Genomic DNA, 19,455 nt, shown 5'->3' with positions numbered 1-19,455 from the left:
GATTCTGAAATTCATTGGTCAGTGACTGATGTTACTTATGTCTCCAATACAGAGATTTTAGCAAATCAGTAACTCTCAAAAAAGCTATATCACGTGGTCTGCGGGCTATGATTTTAATCAAAGTGCTAAGAGCTGAGTCAGTGCTGAGCTCTGGACACACTTCATCAACAGGGGTCTACGACTTTGCTGTTTCCCAGTACAAATAGAGAAGACAGACTTTTTTGAATAACCTGTTCGTCAGCGGGCATTATGCGAGGGCAGCAGACTCCTGTGGAAAGTAAACTCAGGTTTTACGTCAATATTATTTCCTCTGATGATCACAATAGGACAAATTAGCAAATAAAAGTACTTCTGTCCAGTTTTCCCAGCACCATTTATGGAAGAGACTGTCTTTTTTCCATTGGATATTCTTTCCTGCTTTGTCCAAGATTAGTTGTCCACAGAGTTGAGGGTCCATTTCTGGGCTTTCTCTTCTGTTCCACTGATCTACGGGTCTGTTTTCGTGCCAGTACCGTATTGTCTTGATCACTACAGCTCTGTAATGTAACTTAAAGTCCGAAATTATGATGCTTCCAGCTTTGCTTTTCTTTCTCAAGGTTGCTTTGGGCTATTCAGGGTCTTTTGTGGTTCCACACAAATTTTAGGATTGTTTGTTCTAGCTCTGTGAAAAATGCTGGTGGTGTTTTGTAGGGATTGCGTTAGATGTGTAGATTGCTTTGGGTAGTATAGACTTTTTTTTAAGATTTTATTTATTTATTCGACAGAGATAGAGACAGCCAGCGAGAGAGGGAACACAAGCAGGGGGAGTGGGAGAGGAAGAAGCAGGCTTCCAGCGGAGGAGCCTGATGTGGGGCTCGATCCCAGAACGCCGGGACCACGCCCTGAGCCGAAGGCAGACACTTAACCGCTGTGCCACCCAGGCGCCCCTAGTATAGACATTTTTAATACCAGTTTCAGAGTAAGGGCTCAATATCAATGAGTTGCTTTATTTATTTTTTTTTTTTTTTTACTTTTGGGAGTTCCATTATGGATTAGTGAACTGTTTTATAGATTCAGTGTGTTTTAATCAACTATGGTATTGTTTTTCTGATGTTCAAATTTTACCAGCTTTGGACCTGAGAGCTGTCCCGCTGGTTCTGTCTTGTCCATAGTGCCACAAGGGTGTTGTATAAGTAATGACCGTACACCCTCAGTGACACACAGAATAAGCACTTACCTTTCACACAGCTGGTTGTCAGCTGGTGGGTGGTTGACCAACTCTGCTTACCTGCTGCTGGTTTGCTCCTGGGGCTGGACGACCAGCTGGCCCCTGGCTGATCTGCAATGGCCTCTTCTCGGTGACTGGGTAACTCAGCTGGGCTCCACATCTGTTTCTCTTCCTGGGGCCAAAAGACTGGGCCAGACATGCAGCCCCACAGCCAAGGCAGACACGTCAGACTGTGCAAGGGCGCCTCAGGTGTCTGCTGGTTCCTATTTCAGTGACCCATTCAAGGCATGCATCTGAGCCCACAGTCACGAGAGGAGCCTGGCAAAGCTAGACACGAAGGCCATGGGCGGGATGGGGTGAAGAATTAGGGCCATTTTTGCAGCCTGCAGTGGTCATAGGGTCTGTGTCCCCATCAGTCCCTGAAAACTGCCTTGCTTCTTGGCCAGTGAGATCTTTCACATTGTACTTTGTGTACCTTGGATCTAGAAATGCCCATTTCTTTAATGTTCCTGTTCTTTTTCCTGAGAATGGTGTCTGGACACTCACATTGAGTATCCGAGATAATCATGCACTTAGACACCTTCTGGGGACAAAAGTAGCAAACAAATACTGTAAAAAATATAAGCAAATCTGTTTAACTGTACGGGGTTTTAGCTTTCAACTGAACATAATGATTTGAAATGTAGATCTCTTTTCTCCTATATATAAACATCTCACTTTCTCATAACATTAATAGAATTGCTTATGTGCTTGGGATCACGTCTTATAGCACAATGCTGTGGTTAATGTCCAAACTTGACTGTAGCCAACGCACACTAATTACCATCTGATTGGCAATTGTAATTGTACGTGTCCTTAAGTCGGGAAGCATGGCCAACTCATGGTGCATACTGATTTTGTTTAGTGCGAAATGGTATTTCTGGACGATAGGGTGGATGCCAGGGATTACAGATCAGTTTTTATATTTTATTTTATTTTATTTTTTTAATGTTTTTTTATTATATTATGTTAGTCACCATACAGTACATCCCCAGTTTCCGATGTCAAGTTCGATGATTCATTAGTTGCGTATAATACCCAGTGCACCATGCAATACGTGCCCTCCTTACTACCCATCACCCATCTATCCCATTCCCCCACCCCCCTCCCCTCTGAGGCCCTCAGTTTGTTTCTCATAGTCCATAGTCTCTCATGTTTCATTCCCCCTTCTGATTACCCCCCTTTCTTTATCCCTTTCTTCCCCTACCGATCTTCCTAGTTCTTATGTTCCATAGATGAGAGAAATCATATGATAGTTGTCTTTCTCTGCTTGACTTATTTCACTTAGCATTATCTCCTCCAGTGCCGTCCATGTTGCAGCAAATGTTGAGAATTCGTTCTTTCGATAGCTGAGGAATATTCCATTGTATGTATGGGCCACAACTTCTTAATCCAGTCATCTGTAGAAGGGCATCTCGGCTCCTTCCACGATTTAGCTATTGTGGACAATGCTGCTGTGAACATTGCGGTGCATATGGCCCTTCTCTTCACTACGTCTGTATCTTTGGGGTAAATACTCAGTAGTGCAATGGCTGGATCATAGGGTAGCTCAATTTTTAACTTTTTGAGGGACCTCCACACCGTTTTCCAGAGTGGCTGTACCAACTTGCATTCCCACCAACAATGTAGGAGGGATCCCCTTTCTCTACATCCTCTCCAGCAATTGTTTCTTGCCTTGTCTATTTTTGCCATTCTAACTGGCGTAAGGTGGTATCTCAGTGTAGTTTTGATTTGAATTTCCCTGATGGCTAATGATTTTGAACATTTTTTCATGTGTCTATTAGCCATTTGTATGTCTTCATTGGAGAAATGTCTGTTCATATCTTCTGCCCATTTTATGATTTGTTTATTTGTTTCTCGTGTATTGAGTTTGAGAAGTTCTTTGTAGATCTTGGATACCAGTCCTTTATCTGTAGTGTCATTTGCAGATATCTTCTCCCATTCTGTGGGCTGCCTCTTAGTTTTTATATTTTATGACCACCATATGGATGATGAATTTCTTAGGAAACACATTGTATGCCATGTGTTATAGGAATCCATGAGTACAAGTCATTTGTATCTGAGAAGAAAGTGAAATCAGCAGTAAATCGGATAGAACAGTGTTTCTATTAGCAGTTACTAAAACTTAAAAGAAGATAAAGCAAAGTCAGATTTACTCTGCAGTATGTGTCTGAAATTAAAGTCTATTCCTCTGAAGCTATTCTTTGTGATACTTACAGAATCACAGATACCGTTCAAGACCAACATGCAAGTCATACTTGGCAATGAGAACTACATATCTCGATTGCTAAGGAATCTATAATACCAGAAAGCCATACATTTTTTTTAAGATTTTATTTATTTATTTGACAGAGATAGAGACAGCCAGCGAGAGAGGGAACACAAGCAGGGGGAGTGGGAGAGGAAGAAGCAGGCTCATAGTGGAGGAGCCTGACGTGGGGCTCGATCCCGTAACGCCGGGATCACGCCCTGAGCCGAAGGCAGACGCTCAACCGCTGTGCCACCCAGGCGCCCCAGAAAGCCATACATTTTAAATTGTTTTCATCATGGGAAAGACCTTTGAAGGTTTCTAAAAAATATATTACTGTCAGGCAAAAATAAGCATTACGTGAAGTCAGCTGATATATGATACTCAGAGGAAATGACTGGAATGTTATCTTATTTTTGGAAGAGCAAGAAAAATCATGTGTGACATTGCTACATATTTTTCTATCACAATTTGGGAAAAAAAGATAATGAAAAGCAATCATCTTCCTTGTGCTAGCAACCAAGGCCGATTCTTTCCTTCTTTAATTATTTAGCTTTGAAGAACAACTGAAGTACACAGAACAGTTAAATTCATGATATATTTTAAATGCAGCCTGCTGAATGCTCGACATATGAAAAGTACGTAGCAACAGGTGATGCGATGCAAGACTTTCTTGGGGAGATCTTTTCCTAAAGACCTCACGCTCTGTGTTTCTTAGAATCCCCGTCGAGCCTGGCCTTTCAGTTTCGCCTGCCTGTCCTCAGAGCATCCAGACGCACTTTGCACTCCCCTCTGGGGCATCTCACTGCACTACAGCGAGGGAATAAAATAGCCATCCCAGAATCTCGGGAGGCACAGAAGGCATAATTTGTGAAACCACCATCCCATGCCTCCTTCCTGTGACCTCGTGGGCCCGGAGCAGCCTCTCTCGCACAGCGGGTCTGGTGACTGTGTCACATGCACATTGCATATTTGGTGAATCGGACACGGATGGTGTTAATTTGGTGAATGCATCATGCATTTTGAGCACCTGGTTTCCTGGCAGTCATTATACTAGGTTTTAGAGGTAGAGAATCAAGAAGGTGTGGCCTCTTCCCTTGCATTAGGCGCTCTCGTGGGGAGACAGAACAGCCAACGAAGAAGAGCAGGCTGCCTGAGCATAAAGCAGGAGGAGTGGGGAGCGGAGCGGAGACGGGCGAATCCTGCCTGGCAGAGTCATGAAAATCTTCGCCAAGAAGAGGCCTTTGTGCTACGTCCAGACAGAGCTCCCCTGGCAGGAGTGGGAGAAGGCGCTGCAGGCCGCGCAGTGGCCTGAGGGGTCAGGGAGGCATGGAAGGCAGGACACGGTGGAAGCTGCGTAATGGGGGGGTGGCAGCAAATTAAAATGGGAGGAGGACGGGCGCCTGCGTGGCTCAGTCGTTAAGCGTCTGCCTTCGGCTCAGGGCGTGATCCCAGAGTCCTGGGATCGAGCCCCACATCGGGCTCCTCCGCTATGAGCCTGCTTCTTCCTCTCCCACTCTCCCTGCTTGTGTTCCCTCTCTCGCTGGCTGTCTCTCTCTCTCTGTCAAATAAATAAATAAAATCTTAAAAAATAAATAACTAACTAACTAAATAAATAAATAAATAAATAAGATAAAATGGGAAGAGGAACCCAGGCCAGAATGTGAAGGACTTGAATGTCAGGCTAAGGACTTTGGCCAAAGCAGTCTCTGCCAAAGGACTCAGGGAAAAAAAAGTTTTAAAAGACGGCGTGTCCTTGTGTGCTCAGAGCAAGGAGCCAAGGGAGCGCGGCCCATGGGGAGGCCGCTGGAGGCGTCCACGGTGAAGGTGCTGGCAGTCAGACCCGGGGCCGGAGCACTGCAAGCCAAGAGGACGAGGTGATTCGAGAAGCCTTCAAAGGCGGTATGCCCAGGTGCGGAATGGAGTATTGATGATGAGAGATGAAAAGGAGGCAGAGATGACTCCCAATCTTCTACTGAGACAAGAGTAGCCGCTGACCCTGCTGAGAGCCGGCCCCGGGCCTGGCACCGTGTCAGGCTCATCTCAGGTGTTACGTCCATTACGGCACTGAATGTTCACACGTGCAATTTAAGGCATATACCATTACTTTGCCTATTTGGCAAAAGAGAAATGATTTTTTAAAGCATTATTAGGGATAGGAAATGCAGTTAAAAATAAATCTTGCAAATCACTAAGAAGATAAAATTCTAAACTTTCACTCATCTATTAAGTTACAAAATGTAACTTTGTTTTATAACAAAATCTGGAGGATAACAGGAGTGAATCCATCAATCCATCATCATACTAGAAAATTTCAGTATGGTGTTTTTTTTTTCCTTAAGAAAAGGTGAAGCGCACAAAAAATAAGCTAGAAATGAGGCAATTTAATGATACAACCAGATAGTTCATTTAAAGACCATATATAGAACCCTGCATCTTACAATTAGAGAACATCCATTACAAAAATGAATCCATCAGGCTATAAGTCAGACTCAACAAATTTCAAAGAATTAATAATATGAATTTTTCTAACACATGTAGCAAATTACAAGTCAATAACAAAAAGATAAAGAAGAGTTTTTCGCATACATTTGCAAATTAGAAATTCTAAGTAACTCCTAGGTTGAAGAAGAAACCATGACAGAAACTAAAAATGCATAGACCAAAGCAGTAATGAGCATACTGCCCGTTAAAACTTGTGGACTCAAATAAAGACATAATTAAGGAAATGGATAGCACCAGTTGTGATTCTGTTAGAAGAAGAGAAATGCTGAAATTAAGCTAAGTGTCAAACTTAAAAGTTAAGAAGAGGGGATAATGAGACAGGACAGAACAGGGATTAATAAGATAGAAAGCAAGGGCCGGTGGTGGCTCTGACCTGGGAGCCACATATGCAGGGAAGAGAATCAAAGCAGTTCAGTTGCAGGTAAATATCTACATCGAGAGTAAAGCTGCTGGCCCAAGTTGGCAGTCCGTGCCTAGCAAAGAAAATTACCTAGTGTGGAGCACAGGAAACCACACTCATTAGACAATATTAACAAACCCCAGAGTGTCCAGAAATTGATATCCATAATGTCTAGGATATAGTGCAAAATTACCCTACTTAGAAAGAACCAAAAAAAAAAAAAAAAGTAACATACTTTCAGCATAAAAGAAAATTAATTGAGTCTGACCCCAAAAGAAAACAGATTTTAGAACTGACAGACAAAGATCTTAAAATATATATTATAATTATGCTTAATGAATTAACTTGAGCATGTTTTCAATGAATGAAAATCTCAGCAGGGAAATGAGAAATCTCCGCAGAAAAATAGAAGCAGTAAAAAGAACAAAATGGAAAATCCTAAACATAAGAACACAGATATGGAAATCTAAAAATGCACGGGATGGTGTTGATAGTCAGATAATCATGACAAAAGAAAGACAAAGAGGCTTTCATGAGAGATCATTAGAAATTATTCAAGGTGAACAGAGGAAAAATAAATTTAATGAACAGAGCATCAGAGACTCTTAGATAATATTAAGTTTGGGGCGTCTGGGTGGCTCAGTCATTAAGTGTCTGCCTTCGGCTCAGGGCGTGATCCCAGCGTTGTGGGATCGAGCCCCACATCAGGCTCCACTGCTGGGAGCCTGCTTCTTCCTCTCCCACTCCCCCTGCTTGTGTTCCCTCTCTCACTGGCTGTCTCTCTCTGTCAAATAAATAAATAAAATCTTTAAAAAAAAGATAATATTAAGTTTGCCAATATATGTACAATTGGAGTACTGGGAGAGGAGATGGATAAATAGAAAAAATATCTGGCAGATTAATGGCTAAAGATTTGACGAAGACGTAGATTTGCAGATACAAGATACTCCTCACTCGGAGTAAACACAGAGAAACCCAGTGAAAAGTGCGTTGTAGTTGGGCTGTTGGAAACCAAAGACCACAAGTCAGTGTCGAAAACAGCAAAAGAAAAAATGCATTAGAAATGGCATATGCAGGGAAATAACAATTCAATTAATAGCTGACTTCTCGTTAGAAACCATGGTGACCAGAAAAAGTGGAACAAAATTTCAAGAGAAAAAAAAAATAAAAGCTATCAATTTAGAAATCTATATTAAGAGAAAATATTCTTCAGGGCACCTGGGTGGCTCAGTCAGTTAAGTGTCCGACTCTTAATCTCAGCTCAGGTCTTATCTCAGGGTCGTGAGTTCAAGCCCAGGGTGGAGCCTACTTAAATGACTAACTGAACATAATAAAATAATAATAAAAATAATAATAATTTAAAAATAATTTCTAAAATTAAAAAAATTTATTTTTAAAAAGAGAAAATATCCTTCAAAAATGAAGGTTAAACCAAAGATGTTTTCAGATAAAACCAAGTTCGAGGACTCAGTTGCCAGAAACCAAACGCCTAAAGCAAGATCTCGGAAAATGACACCTGGTAGAAACTCAGATCCTTGATGAAGTATAAAAAGCATCAGAAATGTCAAATAATGGGCAAATGCGAAAGACGTTTTTTCCTTTTTGACTTCTTCTTCTTAATCTCTTTATCAATGATATACTGTTACAAATCATAATTGTGACACCTTGTGGGAGATGTAAAGTTTCTAGATGTAATCCACATAACAATGATAACAGCACGGGACTGGGCGTGGACTGAAAACCTGACAGATTCCTGGATTTCATGAGAAGTGGGACATTATTAACTCATTGCAGACTGAAAAGTGGAGTATATATTCTAATCCCTAGGACTAGCACTAGAGGAAATGCAAAGAAATACAGCTAAAATAGGGAAAGTAAAGTTCTGAAAAGTATCCAACAATAAAATAGAAGACAGAAAAAAAAGAGGGGAGTAAGAAATGGAGGAGACAAGTGGAAACAAACTACACACACACACACACACACACACACACACACACGAACCGACCATATCAGCAATTTCTTTAAACGTGCCTACGAGACATTTACGAGGATAGACCATATTAGGGACCACAAAAATGTCTTAGTGAGTTTTAAAAGACTGAAATCGTGTACGGAGTACTCTTTGATCCAGCGAATTTAAATTAAAAATCTATAAAAATGAGAGGGCGAGAATAACTTTATATACTTGCAAATTAAACAACGTGTTTCTAAATAATCATTGGACCAAGCAGACATTGCGGGGAAAATTAGAAATAATTTGAACGGGATAATAACATAACTCAGCATATCAAAGTTTGTGAGATGTAGCTAACACCATCCACAGAGGGAAATTTTTAATAGTAATTTTTGATAGTTTTATTAGAAAGGATGGAAAATCAGACCAAAGATCTATGCTTCCATCTTAAACTGGAGAAAGAAGAGAGAATTAAAACCAAAAGCAAGTAGCAGAACAGAATAAAAAAGAAAAGAATGTAATTCTATGAAATAGAATAAAGAGCAGTCTGCAGGGTGTTGTCCGCTCCGCCACTGATTATTGTGTGAGATGCCGGACCATCACACTGGCTCCGTATCACCACCTTCACTCAGAAAGACAGTGTTTCTTGTCCCCACTGTGCGCCCGCCTCCCCACCAGCACTCCTGTCCTTCAGAAAATGTACTCTCCGGTCGCAGTCGGTACACACGCCTCCGTGCCTGCAGATGTGCCCCGACGCCCGTGGTGATCAGCCTAGGTGCTGTATTGACTTCCTAAGGGCTATTCGAAATCTCCGTTGGTCATACAAAGGACCACCGTCACCGTCACTGAGGATGGGGCGTATAGACACAAGGATGTGCGTGACCAAGACACTGCCAAGTCCTGCAGGGGTCGCAGGGGAAGCTGTGGGGTAAGGGGAAACAGTCTTGCAGGATATGGACGTAGGGGGAGCAGGTGTCCACGTACAAATCTCACGCAAGCTCCAGAGACAGGCGATCATTCTCCTTCGTGCCAAGTATTGCCTCTGCTTTTTGGTAGTGAGTTTCTTACTCTGCCCTGTGTGTCTACGTTGTGTGTCCTACTCAAGAAAGGTCGAGAATGTCCTCAGGACTTTCTGGGCCTGCACCCTCGTGCCTTATGTGTCAGTGTGTGGAGTAGGAGAAAGACTCAGGGAGAAGCTTCATGGGAGGTTATGTGGCAAGGAGCTGAATATCCTTTTCCAGATTAAAAGGACCCTTTGATGAAACACAGGATCTACTTTTGTCAGAACTAGTTGATTCCTTTGCTGAAAGTGTCCGTCAGAAGCCTACTGAGTCCCTTAATGTCTCGTGTTTCCTCTTTATCTCCTCTCTTGTAGATAAAGAATTCATCTACAGAGAGCACAAAGGAAGTGTGATCCTACGGAACGTTGAAACAAATATTTCTACAGTGTTAATAGAAGGCAAAAAAATTGTAAGTACTCTCTCTAATGACCAGGATAATTTCAGTTTTCCCTCCTGCAAGTCAATAAAGCAGAAAATGACTTTGGGTTTCAACTTTCAGTAGCGCCGAGCAGAAGCAATAAACTTGTAATACTACAGCCTGAACAACTAAAGATAATGTGAAATTGAAACCACGCTAATTTAATAAGATGAGAGCAGTTTCTTCCAGCGCGAGGGACGTTTCTCCGCAGGTGTTGGAGACAAGTGTTGCGTACCATATAGAATTGGAAGATAACGTCCTAAGGCTTTAGACATTTACAGAACAATTGCTTTAATGCACAGAGAATACTTCAGGAGGCCTTGCTCAATCTCGTTTTTTTTTAAACTCCTCTCCACACGCACAGGGAATATTAATTTAGGCACTGACTGTGTTTGCTCTGATGACATTAAGGGATATTTATGCTTTAAAACAGGTATTGAGTCGATATTAATGCCACTGCTTTGGAATCTGGGAAAACCTGGTTTTCCAAAGATTTAAGTAACGTTAAGATTCGGAGTTCATGTACAGCTGAAGGTATTTATTAAAGACATTCACCGAAGTTCTGCACCAAAAATCAATTTGGAGAGAATTCTCTTTTTTTCTTTTACAGTACGTTTATGCTCATCATTATTAAAGGAGACCGTCAGCTTTAGGGAGTGTGTTGCTTTCTTGTCCGATACACGAGGATTCGGAATCAAAACAGTCATTACACACCTCTGATGTGAGTCAGAGACACAGGTGTCCTGAAATCCTCGAATGCAGGCATTAGAGGAAAACTGCAGAAAAGATTAGTCAGCTCCCTGGTTCTACAGATAAGGATCCAGAGCCCAGAGCTGGGGAGTGAGCTTTTCAGGGTCCCACAGCCGGGTGGTGAGCCCGTCCCCCAGCCCGTGGAAGTGCGGTTCTACCTCTTCCCCCCTCTTCGAGAACATTCAGCTCCCTAAATATTTTTATTTCATTTATTTTTGGTGTAAACATACTTTATTCTTTAAAAAAAAACACTGAGGTTTAGTATTAAATGGATCCTCCCTTTACCCAGACTGTCTGCTGGTATAAGGGAGGCCTGGCAAGGTCACATCATGCTGTAGTTCCCAGATGATAGCTTTATTGAATTAAATCGTGTTCTGCAAAGTGAGACCCAAAAAGAAGGAATGCGCATGCATTTTTGCATTGAAAAATCTTCTTTGGTAGAATTACTCCCCTAAGAAGATCTCACTCAACCCACTTAAAAATACTGAAATTGCACAAATGGTTTTGTAATATTAATCGAGTGGAGAAAATGATCAGATGGTTGCTGAGGGTAAGTGCGTTTTAATGTCAGCATGTTATCCCTGCGTCTGTGAGGACGTCAGGCTAGTGCAAGCCAGGCGCCCTGCACACGGCTGCACTTAGTAACAAAATACAGGAACAGGAACGGTCTTCTCTTTCTCAGATCAATAGCTTGTGACAGATCATGTATTTTAAGTGAGGTTGTTTAAGCCAAATAATAAGCTGACTTCAGAAACCAGCTTAGGTAAGAGAAAGGGAAGAGCTCCCCTGAGAATTGGAGGGCTGATTCCATACGGTGCAGTCTTTTCCTCCTCAAGACGCCGTACTTCACTCCCGTCACCAGCACCGACGGATCATCAGATGCGCACAGCCCGACGGGTGCTGGATCGTGCCTACTTTACTCGTGTCTCGAAGCTCCATTTAAATGCTCCTGTAAGCAAACCTCAAAGGAAGGAGAAAGAGGAAGTCGGTTCGGGGCCCGCACCGTCATCCAGGATGCAGAAGGCCGTGCTAGGGTTCCGCCGAGCCAGTCGTTACAATTCTCGTGCCTCAGGTGGGCCATACTTTCTTGCGGCAGCCTAGAACGTGGGTCTTCCGTGAGATGCCCCGTGGACCGGCTTTCTCCTGTGGGTTTTCTTGAGCAAGCGAAGCATGGTGTTGTGAGGGGGAGTTTGCAGGATCGTCTGCACCTGGAGTGGGGGGTCTTTGAGTGAGAACATGGAGCCGCGGCGCTTGGGCGTTCTGTCCTCTTGCCTTTCTGATGACTAGCTAGGGGGGTTCTTCTTATTTGAAACCCAGAAGCTTTGAGATCTGAAACTGGTGGATCTGAAACTGGTGGAGAAACAGACATGGAGCTGTGCGTGCGGTGGTCAGCAGGATTTTGAAATACTCCCTGCAACCTTGACCTCTGACCCCGCTCTCTTTCCTTCACCCCCAGCAGACCCTCACACACACAAAGTCACATTAGGGTGTCCACACCTGTTTGCCTGCCGCTTCCTTCTGGTCCTTGGCTTCCCGCGATCGGCTCTTTCCCGGGACGGATCAGTGGAAGGGGGTGCGAACAAAGGCAACCACTACGCCCATCCAGCAGAAAAGCTTTGAAGAGAACAGAGTAATCACGGACCCGTGTTCAGCACTCGACTGTAGCCACGGGCCTGCACTTTGTTCAGTAGCAACAGGACCTCGGGCCAGCTGTGTAAGTTCCGCGCGCCTCCATGGAGCGTTGTAAGGACTGAGTGACGGGTTACATGCCACATGCCGGAATGTGGGCACGAGTCACGTGTGGTTCCAGAGCGTTAGGCTGGACCAGAGAGCCCGGACGGCTCAGAGCTCAGGCAGGGTGAGTGCGTGACCGAGTCAGCTGTAGCAGGGGGTAGAATCTCCACCCCGATTTTATTTAAAGATTGTATTTATTTGTTTGACAGAGAGAGAGAGCACAAGCAGGGGGAACAGCAGAAGGAGAGGGAGAAGCAGGCCCCCCACTGAGCTGGGAGCCAGATGTGGGGCTCGATTCCAGGACCCTGAGATCATGACCAGAGCTGAAGGCAGATGCCTAACCGCCTGAGCCACCCAGGCGTTCCCCACCCCCCAATTTTTTTTAACTCCTTCTCTAGAAGCGTTCAGGCTGGGCTGCTTCCCAGGCAGCGTCCTCGAAGCTACCCACTGGTAGTAGGAATTATAGCAAGGGACGCTCTCTCGAATTTTCAAAAATAAGAAATCAAACCTAATCTGACTTTCATTTGAATTACATATTTGAAATCCCAGGAATTCCAGGACATTACATTTTACTCTTATTTTTAAAATAATTTAAATGCCCAATGACGTATTTTATTTTTATGCGCCTGGAAGACTCTTTTGTCAACAAATTAACAAATTATGAAAAGGTCTTTGTTATGTATTCCGTTTTTCCCTGAGAAATGAAACACTATAGATATGTCTTTGGCCCAAACTGGGTCTTCGGATATTTGGGCAAGGGCTGCCAGGTTCCTGAGAAACCTTATGAATCTTTTCTCTACTGAGGAGAATACTGATTTTTTTTTCCTTCCTTTCTTCGTTTGCCATCTGTCTATCCGTCCATGCTATCATCTATCTATCCATCCATCCGTCCATCTGTCCATCTATCCACCCATCGATCTGTCCATCTGTCTATCCATTCATTGTGTTTGGAAAGCAACTTGGCAATACATTCAAGATTAGTAAAAATATTTATGCATTTCTTCTCACTCCAGGAAATTTTTCGTAAGTAAAGAATCTAAAAAGTGAAAATATTTGAAGCTAGAGAAGTAATTGAATATAAGTAGATGAAATATGTAGCCAGGAAAAGAATAGTTATGAAGATGGTAGTAATATGGAAATATGTATGATGTTACCTTAAACACAGAAGAATACGACGTTACACTTACACTTCAGTTAACAACTGCCCGCGTGGTCTCTGTGCATTGAGAAGGCTAGGAAGTGCTCACTGCACTGTGCGAAGAGCTCGTCTGGTTGGGTGGGGAATACTTCGTATAATATTTTTCGTGGTGATGATTTCCATAAGTGCCATTTCAAGGCCCTTTATTCAATAATTTTAATCAGATTTTTAAGAACTCAGCATCACGTTTCAAAGAGATTAGACTTCCTCCAACAATGACTGGAGGAACCGCAGACAGTTCTGGAAGTGGTTGGAAGGGGAAACACGTGCACACAAAATTGTCCTGTTGCTCTGCTTATGTCAGGTTTTCTTACTTTTTATGTCTTTACTTGTTTAATTACTAATCTACTTGTTTTAATTACTTATTTAAATTACTAAATTAACATTTAAATAAAAAGTCTTTTTGTTTCTTTAATTTATGCTCCCCTTTGATTTTATATAATCACTAGACTGTAGAATTTGAATTTTTATCTGTCTCTAAAAATTAATGAATTCTGACTCCTCACAGAGGGGGAAATAATTACAAGTATTATTAGACCCATTCCAGAATCAAGAGGAATAATGGGCTCGCGGTGCTGCGGAGGAACTCCGGAATTTGTTGGCGATCAGAACGGGAGACCACTTTTTTTTCCTTTTTTCCTTCATCCAGGGCTTGACTTTCACAGTTACTAGTTTTCACTTCATTCTGTTTCATTTAATTTCCATCAAGGGCTTCATGAGCCTGTGGTCTCACGTTTGGAGGAAGAAGCAGCCCACCTGCCTGGGCTGCTCCCATGTGCCCTCTGCAGAGCCCCCTGTGCGGACTCAGGATGCAGGGCTCCCGCAGGTGGGCTCCGCAGGTGGGCTCCGCAGGTGGGCTCCCGCAGGCGGGAGGGAGCCCCAGCCCCTGGCTTGTGGACCTATCCCCCACTTCACATGCTCTTATCCTCCTGCTTTGGGTGACACTCCTCCCAGCAGACCAGTGGCTGGACAGAAGCAGGCTCTCGTGGCCAACAGGCATTGCCAACCCAAGGCTGGCTGCACTTCGCACCTGAGTACAAGCCAGGAAGAGGAAATAGCCTTGTTTTTGTGTATAGTTGAGAATGCAAAAGACACCCCAAAAGCCCCACTGAACTGTTTTGTTTGACCCACAGAGTGGTTTCTACAAACTGGAAATCCACGTTTCTGGTTTCTAACGAAAAATAGGAGTATCTGGCCGCAATGGGCTTCGTTTTCTCACAGACGCAAACGTTGGCTGGTGGGACAGGTAGCAGCTGTCTGTTCCCCACAGAGGCTACACTCCCTGACTTCCAGCCAGACTGGCCTCTGAGCTGCAACCCCCCCCCCCACAAGTCCAGGAACAAAGGGATGGCATCAAAAGTCACTGTCTTTTGCAAGAATGTTGTCAAAAGCTGTGGTGCACTCTGTCCTATATTTTTTCTGTGTCTGCAGGGTTCTGTCCATCCTCTGTCCTTCCGCATCTTTTTTTTCTTTTTCCCCTTTGTGTCTCAGATGCTCTTTCTTTTCGTTCCTCTTTTCTTTCTTTTCCCTCTTCCTCTTTTTTTTCTATTTCTCTTTTTCACTTATTTTCATTATAATTTTTAAGTACACGAGGAGAATATTTTATACCTATGTCTTTAAAAGACCCGAAAAGAAATAAAGTAGCTGCTTCATTTTTCGGGCCCTGCACCTGCTGTGCTGCGAAGGTTAAGGGTGGCCTGACGTAGCGTTTCCGTCATTATCTCTACTCTGTCGTTTGAGATTAAACATGTGTGTCTCTGCGCAAGGCCCTGGGCTAGAGGAGGTGGGTGGGTGGAGACAAGGATTAATGAAACAAGTTGATTCTTGGGGGCCTTTCCACGCAGATCTAAACAAGCATGCATTTGCATGACCTCTGTTCTTCAGTGGGGGCTCTGCGGGCAGGGAGCCCCAGGTGGGAAGGGGAGAAGGGTGATAAGACTCAGAGAGGGACGTCCCACAGCCCCTGAAAGGCAGACACCATTAGAAAACGTGGGAAGTAGCGTCCTTGCTCAGCAGCGAACAGGCTGAGCAATGACAGTCTGGCGGGCAGTCCGGGGAGGTCCGCATCCTGGCGCAGGTGGTCTGGGAGCGTTGGAAGGCTGTGGCGTAGGGACCCAGGAGAAAGACAGGGAGCAGGCCATAGAGCCCTTGACTCAATGCTCCAGCCTTTACACGGCTGGAAACGGAAAGGGATGGGATTTTTGAGGACAGGCCTGCGCGCTCTAGGAAAATAAATGACCAACACGAGGAGGATTGGGAGGAGGGAAAGGTTGCAGGCAAGGAGCCCCCCGGGACTGCTTCCGACCCCCGTGAAGCGGAAGCAGGTCCTGGTGAAGGCAACGATTAGGGTGACCCGGGGTCCCGTGACGGAAGCAAAATTGACGAGCCCGGGCCGCATCGTTCGCGTGCGGGCAGACGAGCTCGCCCCTCCGGCTGGCTGCCTGGGGCGCGGGCGCGGACGGATCTCACTCGGCCCCAGTCGGGAGGCGTAGCAGGCCGTGGAGTGGAAACCCGGGGTTCCTTCGAGGAAGAGGGCGCTGCAAGGTGCACGCAGGGTGAACGAAATAAGAAGGGATATTTGAGTGCTTACTATGCAAACACGACACACATCTCCTTATTTAATTGAAATCCTGTGAGCGGCAGTTACTTTATATTCTTCTAACTTTGCAGGTGAAAAAACAGGTTTATAGAGGCTAAGATATCTTTTTCTGAGTCACAGCTGGTAGCCGAGAGTCTCCAGGGCTGAACTCGGCTTTGTCGAATTCCAAGCTACCTCGTTTCTAGGTCGCCTACGGGGTCCGGCTGCGGCCAGCGGGCCAGCGGCCCAGGACCCAGGAGGGTGCCGCAGCGGGGGGCATGGGGTCCCCACCGGGGTACGTGAGCCCACCACTGCAGGTCCTGGGGGCCACTGCACATTGCCCAGAAGTAAGGCTTACGCACGCAAAATACGGAGTCAGGGGAGCTGCACGCAGCCCGCGCTGTGCCCGCAGTGGAATGACCTGTTGTCAAGGTGAAAGACTTTTCTCGGTGGCAGGTCCCCTCTGCTCTGTAGTAGCTGCATTTCCTTCTGGCTCTTAGAACAGGTGCGGGAGCGCTACCTGCGTCCATCCACGTCCATCCGTGCAGACGGTGGCTGCTGTCCCCGCGAGGACGGCCAGGCCCGCGCGCCCTCCTTCCTCCTGGGCTGGGAAGGGCGGGTTCGGACCCTCATCTACCTGAGCCTCCTGGGGGTTGCACGCAGTGTCCCTGTGACTCTAATCTTTTCAACGTCTGGCTTTGGTTTTATCGTTACTAGTCTTGTTTTTCTCGTCCTCGTTTTCCTTTATGAGGAGATTTGCCCAAAACCCCCAGTGGATATATTTAGGCTTCCTGCTGTTCATTTCCTTTCCACTACGTGATCATTTGGGGCCTTCTATCATTCTGCATCTCTTTCTTCCACTAATGGCCACCTTTCCTTTCCCGCATTAATAATCACACACGTATTTATCTATTACATGAAAACAGGACACCAGCCCTTAGATAAGTGTCTCGCCAGCAACATGCCTACAATCTGATACATACGGGGTTGTCATAAATGTGGACCAATATTTTTTAAAGCCAGGATAATATTATTAAAAATTGTGTTAGTGATTATGACTAAATAGCCCCAAAAAATGTGAAATGTAAACTACACAGCAACCTCCCCAGCGACAGTAGGCGCAAACGTTATAGATTCAGTGTTGGCCCGTCGAGCTCACTCGTGTATCAGAATCGTAATATGCTCTGAATCGTGTCCCTGTGACAACAGCATTTAAATATCAAGAAATCAATCAACAAAACCCATTACGACTACAAAATAACAGAAAAAGCCTTATGATTATATCACAAGACGCTGAAAGCCTTATCTGGTAAAGCTCATCAGCAACTTCTAATAAAATTTCTGGGTAAGATGAGAGTGAAAACCTGCTTAAATATGATAAAAACCATTTACCAGAAGCCAACTAGCAGTGAAACTCATCCTCAATGGCAAACAGTAAGACCATTTCAATTATCGTCAGGCCGGAGTGCTCACCATCGCTATTCATATTTAATGTGTTCTTGGAGATAGCAGGGTATGCGGGACACAAGCAAACTAAGAGATGGGGAGAGGAGCTAGAAAATGGAAGAAAAAGCTCTCTCTTTTCCTGGTAACATAATTCTATCCCTAGAAAATCTAAAAGATGTTAGTTTAAATAAGCTGCAATTAATAAGAAAAAATATTCCCTATGGCCACCTACAAGAAATATGTAAATAAATCAGTAGCTTTCTCTTCGCCATCATAAGTACCTAGAAGTGTGACTAGTCCATTCGCCGTATGAACAAAAACCATAGAGTCCTATAATAAATCTAAGAGCTGCATAAAACTTAAAGTGAACTATAAGGTCTTTCTGAATATTTGAAAAAATGTAAAGGTATAACATAATCTTAGATAAGAAGACTATTAAATATGCTAAATCTCTTAAAATTGATATCAGACTTTAATATAATCCCAATTATAACTATGGAAGAAATTTAATGTTAGACGTTTGATAAAATATCGTAATTGCCACAAACCCCTGAATGTAGCCATAAAAACTTTTAAATGTATGGTAATGTGTACTCGTTTGCCTGACACGCAAGAAAGAATTGCACTCAGCTCAGTAACACCTAACACTTTTGAGTACTTGTGATGTGCCAGGCATTGGAATGACTTCATTGAATTTTCACATCAGTCATGGGTCACAGATATTATCTCCATTTTACAGAGGCACAGAGAAGGTAAGAAATTTCTGAATTTCACATAGTAAGAGGTGTAAGCAGCATACACATCACAGGCTTTTTGAATCCATGGTATAAGGTCAAAACCCTCCACGTTAGTATGGGAACAGCACAGAGGGGGTTGCAAGACTACAGAAATCAGACAGACGTTCCAGTGTCATTCAGTATTTGATACACCAGGGGAATTGGTGGCATAATTAGAAGACAGTGCCAGGGCGCCTGAGTGGCTCAGTCCATCAAGCGTCTGCCTTCAGCTCAGGTCATGATCCCAGGATCCTTGGATGGAGTCTCGCATCGGACTCCCCACTCAGCAGGGAGTCCATTTCCCCCTCTGATCCTACCCCCTCTCATGCTCTCTCTCTCTCACTCTCTCTCTCAAATAAATAAATAAAATCTTAAAAAAAAAAAAAAGGAAGGAAGGAAAACACTGCCGGCACACCTAACACTATCTACAAGGAGATAATGTTGATTTCACAAATGTATGAAATTAAATTCCACTTGGAGTAAAAGTTTAATGTTAGAAAGAAAACTCATTGCTTGGTTTAGCACAAAAGAGACAAATTTGCCAAAATATGATTTCCAGAAGCTGTAAAAAAGAGCCTTGTTTAACTTCCATATAAATGTCTTAAATTTTTAAAATTAAAAGGCAAAATTCAATAGACAAATAGCAGACAATATTTGCAGTCTAGGGAACAAATGAAAGGCTAATATCTACAGACTACAAAGACTTCTTCCAAATTGATCAGGAAAGGACAAATAATCTGGTAGAAAATGGACAGGAATATTGCGGGAATTGACCTCAGGCAAACCTGAAACCATGGCCCGCTTTGTTCGGGAGATTTATCCCGATTCAAATAGTCTTGGAGCAAATGTTCACAAATGTGCTAGGTGGTCTTGCATCCATTATTTGCGCCTGGTGAAAGGGTGGACCCACAGCCTACAATTTCCACAGTCCTTGGTGGCTTGGGGACCGGGATGGTTGGAAGTGCATGAAACTATTCCTCAGACTGACAGTGAGGGGCTTCTCAAAAGAGCATAACAAAATCCTCACTGTCTCAGCTTCTATCAGTTATATCATTATATATATCACTCAGCTTATATCACAGTTTATATCAGCCTTTGTCAAGGAATGTGACCCAGAGTGATTTCTGAGTGTAGAAGGCCA

General features: G+C 43.8%; 1 protein-coding gene across 1 annotated transcript in view; it reads left to right on the top strand.

Moving 5' to 3' along the window:
- DPP6 (dipeptidyl peptidase like 6) overlaps positions 1 to 19,455 on the top strand; it is a 671,848-nt gene that overhangs the window by 392,880 nt on the left and 259,513 nt on the right. The window contains exon 4 of the mRNA XM_040643764.1: positions 9,729 to 9,823. Within this exon, the coding sequence (XP_040499698.1) occupies positions 9,729 to 9,823 (95 nt within the window). The remainder of the gene's footprint in view (positions 1 to 9,728; positions 9,824 to 19,455) is intronic.

Source organism: Ursus maritimus, unplaced genomic scaffold (assembly GCF_017311325.1).
Source record: "Ursus maritimus isolate PB19 unplaced genomic scaffold, ASM1731132v1 scaffold_3, whole genome shotgun sequence".
Taxonomy (NCBI): domain Eukaryota; kingdom Metazoa; phylum Chordata; class Mammalia; order Carnivora; family Ursidae; genus Ursus; species Ursus maritimus.
Note: the sequence above shows the minus strand (reverse complement) of the source record. Positions and strands in the feature narration are given on the sequence as shown.